The 11,230-nt window shown below is 52.3% G+C and overlaps 1 protein-coding gene across 2 annotated transcripts; it reads right to left on the minus strand.

The window, feature by feature from the left end:
* Positions 1-1,431: 1,431 nt before the first annotated feature.
* On the minus strand, positions 1,432-8,536 carry Kirrel2 (kirre like nephrin family adhesion molecule 2). Of its 2 annotated transcripts, XM_076838980.1 has the most exons (16): positions 8,485-8,536; positions 8,133-8,282; positions 7,425-7,574; positions 7,098-7,258; positions 6,552-6,702; positions 6,197-6,302; positions 5,966-6,114; positions 5,571-5,698; positions 5,348-5,480; positions 4,964-5,064; positions 4,598-4,817; positions 3,749-3,859; positions 3,394-3,494; positions 3,015-3,080; positions 1,752-1,790; positions 1,432-1,482 (listed from the first exon to the last, which is right to left on the minus strand). In XM_076838980.1, exons 1-16 carry the CDS (start codon positions 8,534-8,536, stop codon positions 1,432-1,434), a joined length of 1,869 nt encoding a protein of 622 aa, XP_076695095.1. The 2 variants fall into 2 exon arrangements, with proteins under 2 accessions (XP_076695095.1, XP_076695096.1); XM_076838981.1 differs by lacking the exon at positions 8,133-8,282.
* Between the last annotated feature and the right edge of the window lie 2,694 nt (positions 8,537-11,230).

Consider the following 11,230-nt stretch of genomic DNA (forward strand, 5'->3'; position numbering starts at 1 on the left):
CCCCCCACCCTTTCTTCCTCAGACCCAGAAGTTCAGTCTTCCTATCCTGCCTCTTAAGTCCCTGGTGTCAGGACCCTTAACTTCTAGCTCAAGGATCCCTGAACCAAAGCTTCCAGGCCCTTTCTAAGGATGACCTAAGTCAGGCACCCATCAAAGATCCAGCACCTCAGGACAAAGGTCTGCCCCCCTATCCTCACTCTAAGGACCAAGGGATTTCCATTTTCCCATCCCTAGTCTTCTCCCCTTCAGTGCTCACGCTTTGTCTCCTCAATTAACAGCTTAGAATTCTATTTTCCCTGGCTAACTGGGGCAGCTGTGTCACAAGTGTGCATCAATATGGACTTTTATGTGTGTGTCCCGTGGGTACATGGGTATCTATGTTTCTGTTTGCAGCTCTGTGTGTGCATGTGTATGTATATATTTGTGTAGTTGTATATTTAAAACATCTAGAGTGTTAAACAGGTAGCAAGGGACTGAGAGGTGGCTCAGAGTTTTGGCTCCTACAGTCACCTCACAGGCTAGGGTAGAGGAAGACCCTTAGAACACGTTTGATAGACCTCTTCCTTGAAGAAGAAAAGTAATAATACCAGGAAAATCTTCCAGACATGCTTGCCTGTTTGGCTTTCTTTTTTTTAATAAACATAAATATTCTTATCCCCAGAATCTCCTTCATCCCCACAATGATAGTTCTCACCCTATCCCCACTGTTTGAGTTCAGCTCTATCTGAGTCTTTAAGGAAGGTGGAAGGAATCAAGATGGCTGCACTTCTATTGGCTAAATAAAGTGCTGTCAGGGAAAGCCAGGACACAGTGAGAGTGTCTTTTTCCCCCCTTGTTGGTGATACTGGGTATTGAACTCAGGGGCACTTTACCATTTAGTTACATTAGCAGTCTTTTTTATTTTGACAAAGGGGCCTTGCTAAGCCTCAGAGGTGGCTGGAATTACAAGCATGTGCCACCACGCCTGGCTTATGCCTTCCATCTTGATCTGCCCATACTATCTTTCTTCTCAATGCAAGTCGTCATCTTGAAATACCTTTCCTCAGTAACTAGAAGTGACTTCCATTCCTGCCCCTAACTTTCAACCTCTGCAAAGGGCCTTGCATCTTGAATATCTGTGTGTGTGTGTGTGTGTGTGTGTGTGTGTTACTAGAGATTGAACCCAGGACCCTTTCAGACTAGGCAAGTTCTCGACCACTGAGCTACATTCCTAAACCCTTGAATACCTTTTCCACAGCAGAATAGGTGGGTACAATGGCCATATTGCTTCCACTTGGGGCATTTGCTTTGACTGAGTTCACTATATATAAATGATCCTGATAATTGTAATGATCCTTCCCCTGCTTGATGTTCAACTTTGGAGGAATAAGGTTGTCATCTTGTTCTGGTCCCTCAGAAATCAGAACAACCCATTATGGCAAGTTGAAAATCCTAGGACTCTTCAGTTGGAGAGGTCACACATGAGTCTGGAGACGTGGGTGGCTTGGCATGGGGAAGGCAGCATACGGGAAGGGGGGAGTCCCGGACGCTAGCTCTGGGGATCCAAAGGATGTGGGTTTGATGTAGTTGGTGAAAGCTCGAGGATGAGGTGTGGTGAGATAACCTGCCCGGGCTCTGTACAGTCTGCAGGGGGGAACCATGTCCAGGTGTGGGTTGAAGTCATAGAAGGTAGGGGTCCCTGGAAGTCCAAGCGGGGAGGAGGGTGGCAGGAAGAGGCCTCCTCCTGGAGCTTCACCGAGGCTCAGGCTCACACTGACCCCTCGCACCTTGTAGTAACCGTTGGTTGGGTCCTGAGGGGACAAATGGGACTTGGATTGGTAACACATATAAAAGTACAGGGAAGTGAGGATCAAGGATGGACAGACAGACTGAGATAGATTCCAGACCTACAGAGATGCAAAAAGACAGAAGCAGGAGCAGGAAAAGACCCAGAGACAGAGAGACAGACATGAAAACTGGCAGAGAGACAAAGCGAGACACAAAAATAGCTACAAAGACAAAGGGACAGGAGATCAGCAGAGAAAGATAGAGACAGGGACAAAAAAGAATGAGACAGAGACAGAGGAACAGGCCTACTGAGGGGAGGGTGGTGGTACAAAGGAGGGGGCAGAGGGAAGGACAACCATTCATTCATCTGCCTAATAGCCCCTGGGCTTTGATTTTATATCATGCCCTGTGCCACTGCTGGAGACATGTCCAGAGGAGGCCTGGACCCTGTCTTCATGGAGATTTCAGGCCAAGAGGGAATGACAAACCCCCAGATAGAGCAGAGCCCAGAGAGGTCAGAGATGTGACTAGGAAAAGAATAGGCAGTGACTGGGGCTGACAGGGGACCCTTTGGCAAAGTGATCATGCTGTGACAGGGAAGCCCAGGACAAAGTGGTTATGGCTGTGATGGAAAAAATGCAGGCAGAATAACCAGGCTGTGATGAGAAAAGCATGGGCTTCCTAGAATAGGCAAAGTCTGGGCTGAGACTGGAGGAATAAAGGAGGGAATTAGATGGAGGTAGGAAGGTGGAGGGTTTCAGGCCTCTGCTAAGTGCAGAGGAAAATGATGAGGAGGGACTGGGGCTGGAACTAACAGGGCTGTCCTAAGGTGGGATCCCAAAGATGGGACGGGTTTGGGGAGATGTGAAGCTAGTATGGGACCTAGTGGGTGGAAGGGGCCTGGGAAGACCATGGATTACCAAGGAGAGACATCCAGAAACATGACTTATGACTGGGGGAAAGGATGTCTGGTCAGGACTCAAGCTGGAGACTAAGGCTGGGGCAGATAAGTGGAATCAACAAATAGTGCAAATTAGGGCTGCGGAGCTGGATGATATGGCCCAAGAGGGGTGTGTGTGTGTGTGTGTGTGTGTGTGCGCGCGTGTGCTCGCTCTCACGGCATGCACAAGTGATAGATCTCAGGTCTAGAGGAGACAGAATGAAAATGGAGGAGACAGAAGCAGGGAAAGAGTTACAGACACAGTGAAGGAGCCCCCACCCCCACCCCGCACCCTCCCATTCCTCACCTTGGTGTCCAGAGCCCCTTCCTCATCCAGAACCAGGTCACTATGGTCTGTGTGCACAATGGGGCCCTGGGGTATGGAAAATAGTGAGAGGGAGTGGTTAGAGGAGCCTCCTGCCCCAAGGCCAGACCCCAAAGACCTTCAGCCAGCCCATGGAGGCCAGGCCACAGCATCACTTGGGATCAGGAATCTGGACTCAAGACAAGAGGCCAGAGGATATATCGGGCCTAGGGAATGATATGGTCAGGAGCATATGTGGACCGCAGGTGCATTTGGGTCTAGGATCACTGTTAGGACTGGGGCAGTATTTGAGTTTGTGGGTTGGACTAGGTTATTATTGGGGTCTGGAAGCACAGTCAGGTCTGGGACCCTTTTGTCTTACCCGTTCCTCACCGCTGCCTGTCTCCTCCTCTGGGCCTCTTGAACTGGAGCCATCACTGCTTCCTGGGATTCGCACCAAGTTCTTTTGCTTGGAGAAAGAGGCTGCAGCCCCAACAGTGAGAGGCTGAGGTGAGTGATGGGTAGGATCACAGTTTGTGGGGATCAATAAGCCACGACAGAGAGGACTGGGGTAAATTGGGTGGGGAGTCTGGGAGTCCATAATAACCTTGTCTTGGAAGTGGGTGGTGACACTGAGGACAATGTGAAAACTGTGCAGGGGTAAGTCTCAGGGCCAGCAGTCAGTGGGCAGGGAATGTGTGGGGCTGGGGGTTTGGGGACTGGAGACTGGATCAGGCACTCACCCTTGCTGTGGCGCCAGCAGCAGAGGGCCACCCCAGTAATGACAATAAGGATGGTTGTGGCTGCAGCAGCTACCCCAGCTACCATCTGCACAGTAGGCAGCAAGTCTGCAGGGAGGAGAAGGGGCATGCTGAGCAAAAGACTGAAGAACAACAGGGAAACCAGGGCTCAAGGCTCAGGTTTGAGATCTCTGGGTTCAAAAGGCCACCAAGTCTGGGAATATCCAAGGTGGTTTTGTTTTGTTTTTTGGCACTGGGGATTGAACCCAGGGGCACTTACCACTGAGCAACATCCCCAGCATATCATATATATATATATATATATATATATATATATATATATATATATATATTTGCATTTTATTTAGAGACAGGGTCTTACTGAGTTGCTTAGGGTCTCACTAAGTTACTGAGGTTGGCTTTGAACTTGTGATCCTCCTCTGTCTCAGTCTCCCAAGCTGTTGGGATTACAGGGTGCACTTAGTTTTGGACTTATGAACTCATGAATCTGAGGTTTGAAAGGTCAAACAGTGTGTGAGTGTAAACTCCTGGGCTATAGAGAGTCTTTAGAGTTTGAGGAATCTTTTTATTTTACAGTTTCCTACATTTTTGGGCTCCTTTTTTGGAGTTCTTAAGTACAAGGAGTCTTCTGGTTTAGGATTCTGTACTTGAGGGAATTTATAGTTTGGGGGTCTTAGGATTCAAGGAACCCATAGTTTTGAGGTCCCCAATGTTTCATGCTCTCTACATTTGGTGGTCTTATTCTTTGGCGGCTCTACTCTGGGAATCCTGACATTCCTGGGGTTTGAAATCCCCAGATTTGGGGTCTTTGAACCAGGGTCTCACCTCTACGACCCAGGCGGATCCGGGTGCCTCCCTCACCCAGTCGGTTTCGGGCACTGCAGTTGAAGCCACTGCTGAAGTCGGACTCCTGGGTCCCGGAAATGTGCAGCACAGAGATCAAGCCTGGACCTTGTCCCCGGTAGCCCTCTGGGGCTGGAAACGTCTCCACCAGGAACCTGCCTCTTGACCCTGCCTCTAAGAAGCCTTCATCCCAAGACCAAACCTGGGGACACAAAGTAATGAGAGAGATCACTGAAGAGACTGGGGAGGGAGGGAAGAAGTGGGTGGGATGCTGGGAAAGTCAGAAAAAGTCACAGCAGCTTCAGGGGTGTGGCTGGGCAGGTCAAGGTACGGAGAACTCTTCCTTACCACAGCTTCTGGGGCTGGGGAGGAAAACACTAGACACTGGAGGCGAGCAGGACCCCTCAGGAAGGCTGGCGCAGAGTGCAGAGCCATCACTACCGGGGGAGCTGGAATGCAGATTGTGGACCACTCAGGAGAAGTCTCGCCCTCCCCAGAGCCGATTCTGAATCAAGGGAGACCAGGTCTGAGCACTCCCAGCTAACCTCAACCAGGCAGTCCATGCCCCTCAACCGCCTCTCAAAAGTCTCCCTTTCAACAGAATGGCCTGCAATTCCCACGCCCCCATCTACAAAACTTTCAAGGTCATGCCCACTCCCTTTAGACCTCACCCTCTTTGACCACTTCCTATCCCATAACCCTCCCGATCTCTAGAAAGTCCCTCTTGCTCACCGTTCACCGTCAACCTAGCCTCGGCTGTGCCACCCCCGAGGCCCAACAGCCCCGGCTCAGCCCGGCACACATAGTCGCCTGCATCCTCGGGTCCAACCGACTGAAGACGCAGCGTGGGCCCGGAGCTCAGCACCTGGGACAGTGAAAGGGCATCAGGGGTGGGACTTTGCGAGGAAGCCCGGCCCATGCCAACTATCGCCACAGGCTCCCAATCGAGCTTCACCTGCGCGCCACCGCGGCGGGTCCAGGTTACCCGTGGGAGGGGGTTCCCGCGCCAGGCACAGCTGAAGGAGGCGTCCTCCCCCACGTCCACGGACATGGGTTCTGGCTTTGCCTTCAGAATCGGCCCAACTGGAGGAGGAAGAGAAGGAGTCACATGGCTGGGGCAGAATAAGCCCCTGGTTTGGGATCAGCCTCTCGGAAACGCATATTCAAGGGCCTAAGTACACCCACAAATTGTCCACGCTTTACACGCCCCTGACCAGCCCCTGCCCCATTTTGGCACTAACCCAGCACATCCCAATCCTGCCTGTATGCTCTTCGCAGCCCCAAGTCTTCCCACCGCGCGCTACAGCCACTCGCCGCTTTGGCCACACCCACGGCCCCGCCCCTGCTCACACAGCACGTCCAGCGCGGTGCTGCGGTTGGCGCTACCCACGGCGTTGCTGACCTCGCAGGACACTGGCTCGGTCAGGAATGAGGCATCGGCCACCACCTCCAACCTTGGTCCTCGGGCCCCAAGCACCGGAGAACCTCCCTTTGCCCACCTGCAAAGATGATGGTATTGTTAATGTCTCAGCTCTCCCCAAACAGGTGCTCTGGCTGGAGAGAGGTAGTCTTCCTTCTCACCTGTAGCCAGTGACAGGAGGTTGGGCTGTAGCCTGACACAGGAAAGTGACCTTCTCTCCTTCCTGCACAGTCTGTGGCTCAGCAGACAGAGTCACCACTGGGGGGTCTATAAGGATGGGACAATGGTCAGAGTGGGCAAAGACCTGGAACACCTTTATTGCTGACCTAGATAGGAATCCAGTCCCCAGACCCTCTAACCCACTAAGCTGAATCTGTACTTCCCTCCTTTCTTTGAGCCATCAGTCTGGGCTTCCAGTTCCCAACTCTCCAATGAGCCATCTTTCTGTCCTCTCCTGCTATATCAGATCCAGGAATCTAGGTCCCAACCCTCTTCCCCAGGGCCAACTGAACTCACACTGCAGGCTCAGTGTGATAGCTGTATCTCTCCCTGTAGGCAAGGCCTGGCTCCTGGCTCTGCAGACTAAGGTGGCTCCATCATCATGGCTGGAAGGGGTCAAGAATAAGGTGCTCTCCACTGACCCAGTGGTTCCTTCCTTCAGCAGGTTCTAGAGGTTATGGAGAATAATAACGATTTCATCTATCCCTTACATATGGTAATGCTTACTATGTGTCAGGCACACTTCTAGGCATTTACAGGTATTATTTTATTCAATCCTCATAATTATCCTATAAGGTACATACTATTAATCCCATTGTACAGATAAAGAAACTGAGGGTCAGAGAGGTTAAATAACATACTTAATATCAATCAGTTAGCAAGTGTCTGAGTTAGGATTTGAATCCAGGTAGTCTGGCCTTAGAGTTCTTATCTTGAATCACATTCCAAGGGTCCTAAACTTTGAATCCTTGCCCCGCCTACCCTGTACTCTGGGTGAATGATCAAAGTGGACCCTAAGTTTCACTGAATAGGCAAGGACCAGCAAAAGGATTTGGACCTGACCTGGTGGAAGGTGGTCCCCTCCAGCCGGACACCATCTCGAAACCACAGCAGCTCAGGGATGGGGCGGGCATCTCCACGGCTCTGACAGGTCAGATTTGCAGGAACTCCAACAACCAGAGACACAGAGGGGCCGCCCAGCACCTGGGGGGCTTCTGGGGGCACTGTATAGTAGATCTTGGATCAGAACTGGATCTTAGGCCCAGAGACCCTCATCTTCTCAGCTTCAACCAACCACTTTCCTGGTCTTTCTGGATTCTGATACTCCTAGCTAGTACTGGCTACAACCCTCACCCCCAGCTCTTAAGGACTAGTGGGCTGGATCCTCACCCAGTACGTGCAGTTGGGCTGGTCGTGATCGAAGACCTGCTTGTGTAGCCTGACATTCATACGATGCTTCATCCTCTAGCTCCACTGGCCTAATGTGGAGGTCATGCTGGCCACTGGCTGCATTCCCAGATATCCAGTACCGGGACCACCCTAAAGTCAGGGGAAAGGCAGTCACACCATAGTTTGAGCTCTTGACCTCTGGTCTTCACCCCCAGATATACCACACCAAAAAATGACCCACACATCCCATGGTTAGACACTTAAAAAGTGTGCAGTAGACCCAGAGAAATAAACCCCATTCCCAATGCAGAGTCACTGAAAATGTGAGGGCAATAAAATCAGAAAGGAAAACAAGAAAATGACTGCTATAAACATAAGGTTAGCACCTACTTCTGGGCTATGATGGTGGAAAGGAATAAGGGGCATTTGGGGGGAGCTAGCAATGACCCAAGGTATTGTTTACATGACTTCTATAATTTATGTTTACTGCACTTTAAACATTTATATAATATTTTACAGTAAAAAAATAATAATCCCAAACTCTATGAGTCACCCCCAAAGAAGCATCTCAATAACCAGGATTCCAGTGTTTACCTGATCCCATCAATTTCCCAAACTTGAAAACGTCATAATAGAAACTTCAGATACAGCCCAAGCCCAGTAGTCCCACGCTAGTGCTAGTGCTCCCTGAGTAGAGGACAGCCTCACCTGGCAGGTCCCTTTCTCCCCCTAGAGCCAGCCCATCCTTAGTCCACTGAACGAGACCCCTGTATGCGCCCAGAACACAGGGCAACCGGGCTTCCTCCCCCAGCAGCACCACCAGGTCCTCAGGCTGTTGCAGGAAATGGGGCGACCGGCCTAGGAGAATGGGGAACAGCAGATCTGAACTTAGCGCATTACAGAACTCCCTCACTCAGGACCCAGGGGTCCAGTTCCCAACCTGCTCGCTCTTTCGGATTCTGAATTCAGAATTCTCCTCCCTCAGACCCAGGAGTCCCAGCCCCAAAGCGGTTGTCGGCAAACAATCCTCCCCATTTTCGTCCGCTCCGGTCTTGGGTACCTGCACGCCCTCTAAAGCAGAAGAGGAGGACGAGGAGGGCGGGGACCAGCATCCTGAGTGTGTGTCCCCCAAGGTCCACAAGACTTGCTGTTGCACTGCCTTCGTTCCAATTTCCTTAGTTGCGGATCTCTCCCCAGCCTGGAGGGGAACTCCCCTTGCACCCTACTCTTCGCCCCAGACTGGAGGTCCCCTGCTTCTGGCCTGAGGTCCTCCAACTTTGCTCATCCGCAGCCTCAGAAGCTCTGAAACGCCTGCGAGATCCGCGCGCTGGGTCTCTCGGAGACCCCAAGAGGGCCTGATCCCGCTGGCTCCGCCCCCGCCCGGCCCCTGGGAGAACCGCCCTCTTCCCATTGAGAAACTCCCGCGGTCTGGGCTCCGAGGAAACCCGCGCGGGGCGGGGGCGGGGGCAGCCTAATTGGGGTCTGGGAGCCGGAACACCTGGGTGCAAGAAGGGGGTCCTGCCTGGAGTGGACACCTGCGTCCTGCCGGCTTTGGGGAGAGTCCTGGGAGCGGGTGGTGAGGAGGAGGAAGAGGAGCAGGAGGAGAAAAGGGAAAGAGTGGAAGAAACTTGCTCAGCCCGGGTCCTGCAGGGACTGTGATGAGTGGAAACCGAGCTATAAACGGGAGCCCCTGGGGCCTCGCCAGTTTCCGCGCCCTGGGGAGGCGGGGCCCAGGACTCCCGTGGGTCTTCGGGTCGCGCAGAGGGCACCGGGTGCGGGAGGGCCAGCTGGGACCCTTGAGAAAGAGGGGTCAGCTCCCCACATCACATAACTCCTCAAAATATCGATCTGCTGCCTTGTTATTGCTGCAAACCGTAGCACACTCTAAAACCCAGGAGTCCAGGCCTCCAGTCTCTCCTTTCCCAGGACCCCGCAGTCCGGGCCCAGCCCCTCTCCCCATTCCGCGGGGGCCGGGCCCCTGGGCCTTGGTTGCCAGGCGACGGCTGGGAGGCGGCGGTGCCCGGGATGGGACAGGCGGGGAGGCTGGGAACTGCGCAGCTTGTACTGACGGCTCCATGAAGCCCAGCTGGGGCGTTCCCACGCTGCGCAGCTGGCCGAGCAGGTGGGAGGAACCCTGAGCTTATTGCGGGGGCTAGGATCTGGAGAGATGGGACCCCGGGTCTGATATCTGTGGACTTGTAGGGATTGAGGTCCACATTTAGATTCTCAGTTGCTCCTGGGCTCTTAGACTCCAGCCTCCCTAAATGGCAGGGGCTTGGATTTCCAGGACTGTAGGGACTGGTGGTCGAGATCTCTGATGACCTGAACTCCCGCTGCTTTGAGGCAAGCAGCGTGGTGCAGTTGGGTGATGATCAAATATCGGGTCTTAAGTCTTAGAATCAGTGGATTTAACCACAATCTCTCTCCCATCCCCATACGGACCCAGGAGGATTTGAAAAGCTACAGACAGTAACATCTGTCCGAAGTCCCGTGGGGGGAGGGAGGCGGTAGGATTGGAGACCTGAACTCCTGGGTCCTTGGAGAGAGGGGCTGGGAGCCTGAACTGCTGGGTCCAAGAGAGGAGGGTCCTGGGGGCCCAGACTCCTAATTCTGGGGGCATGAATTCCTGGCTTCTGGGTGGTGGATCCAGGGCATGGATGTTGAATTAGGATAGGCTCAGATCTAGGACTCCTGAGTCTTGGGGAGGAAGTCAGGTGATGAGACTGTTTTTCCAGACACCTGACATCGCTTCCCCTTCCTGGCTCTCTGGGGTCACAGGCATGGAAAAATGGAGAGCCTGCTGTCCCTGGAGCATGCAGAGAAGGAAAACAGCCAAGGTGGAAGGTAGAAGGTTTGTGCTAATTAAAGGTCCCAGCAACTGACAGCTCTACACCCTGACCTCCAGGGACACCATCTGGTGAGGGCCTCATGGCAGACCCTCCCAGGTCTGCATCCAGCCCAATTCCCAGGAGGTGTGGGGGGCAGTTGGGAAAGGGAGTGTGGGAGGAGGGCAAGGAGTCAATAATGGGAAGCAGGGGAAAAAAACCACAGGGTGCATCAAGGGTGGAGTGCCCCAGCTCAGGCCAGATGCCTTGCCTTGTTCCTGGAGGAGGATCAGATAGGGGGGTCACAGGGAGGGGGAAGAAACATGAACCGTTGTAATTCCTGCAAGAGATAAGCAGACAGAAGGAGCTTATCCCATGCGAGTGTGTATGTACACACTGGGGTGGGGAGGGTGGGCCAGTTAGCATATGGTTATAAAATTCAGGGATGTGAGAATCAGGACTCAGAGCTGGAGAAACTAATAAGAGAAAGAGGCACAGGCAGGAAGATTCACTGAGAACAAATATTTATTGAGTTCCTGAGGTATGAGAAACTGAATGTGAGGTAGGAGCAGCGAGAGCTGAGAACAGAGACAGAAAAAAAATAAAAAAAAAATAAACAGGCTTAGAAAGACAGTGGAATAGTTAATAAAAGGTTGACTGAGATTTAACTATGAAAGAGAGAGAGAGAGAGACGTTTCAAAGAGTTAAAGATAAATCATGATGGATAAAGAAAGGGACTAAGACACACAGGGAAGGGAGGAAGAGATGGGGGAATGGTAGGAATGGAGACAGAAAGAAGCTCACAGCATCTTTGCTAAAGGTCACCCACACTAAAGGCTGGCAGATTTGGACTCATCTTTTCCTTGCACTGTTCTGACTGCCCTGAACCCTGCACACTCACACAAAAGACACTCTGACCCAGGCACAAACTCGGCACACACCTTCACAAATCACAATTCACTCTTGGCTTCCTTCCTCTCA

This window comes from Callospermophilus lateralis, chromosome 18 (genome assembly GCF_048772815.1).
Source record: "Callospermophilus lateralis isolate mCalLat2 chromosome 18, mCalLat2.hap1, whole genome shotgun sequence".
Taxonomy (NCBI): Eukaryota; Metazoa; Chordata; class Mammalia; order Rodentia; family Sciuridae; genus Callospermophilus; species Callospermophilus lateralis.

What these genes read in the sequence shown, in the direction of transcription:
- Kirrel2 (XM_076838980.1), bottom strand. Translation starts at nt 8,536, where the DNA reads ATGCTGGTCCCCGCCCTCCTCGTCCTCCTCTTCTGCTTTAGAGGGCGT. An exon ending in CCCGCCGCGGTGGCGCGCAG is followed by an intron (nt 5,481 to 5,570) that starts GTGAAGCTCGAT and finishes TCACTGTCCCAG; the next exon opens with GTGCTGAGCTCCGGGCCCAC. An exon ending in GCGCCACAGCAAGGGTGAGT is followed by an intron (nt 3,495 to 3,748) that starts GCCTGATCCAGT and finishes TTGGGGCTGCAG; the next exon opens with CCTCTTTCTCCAAGCAAAAG.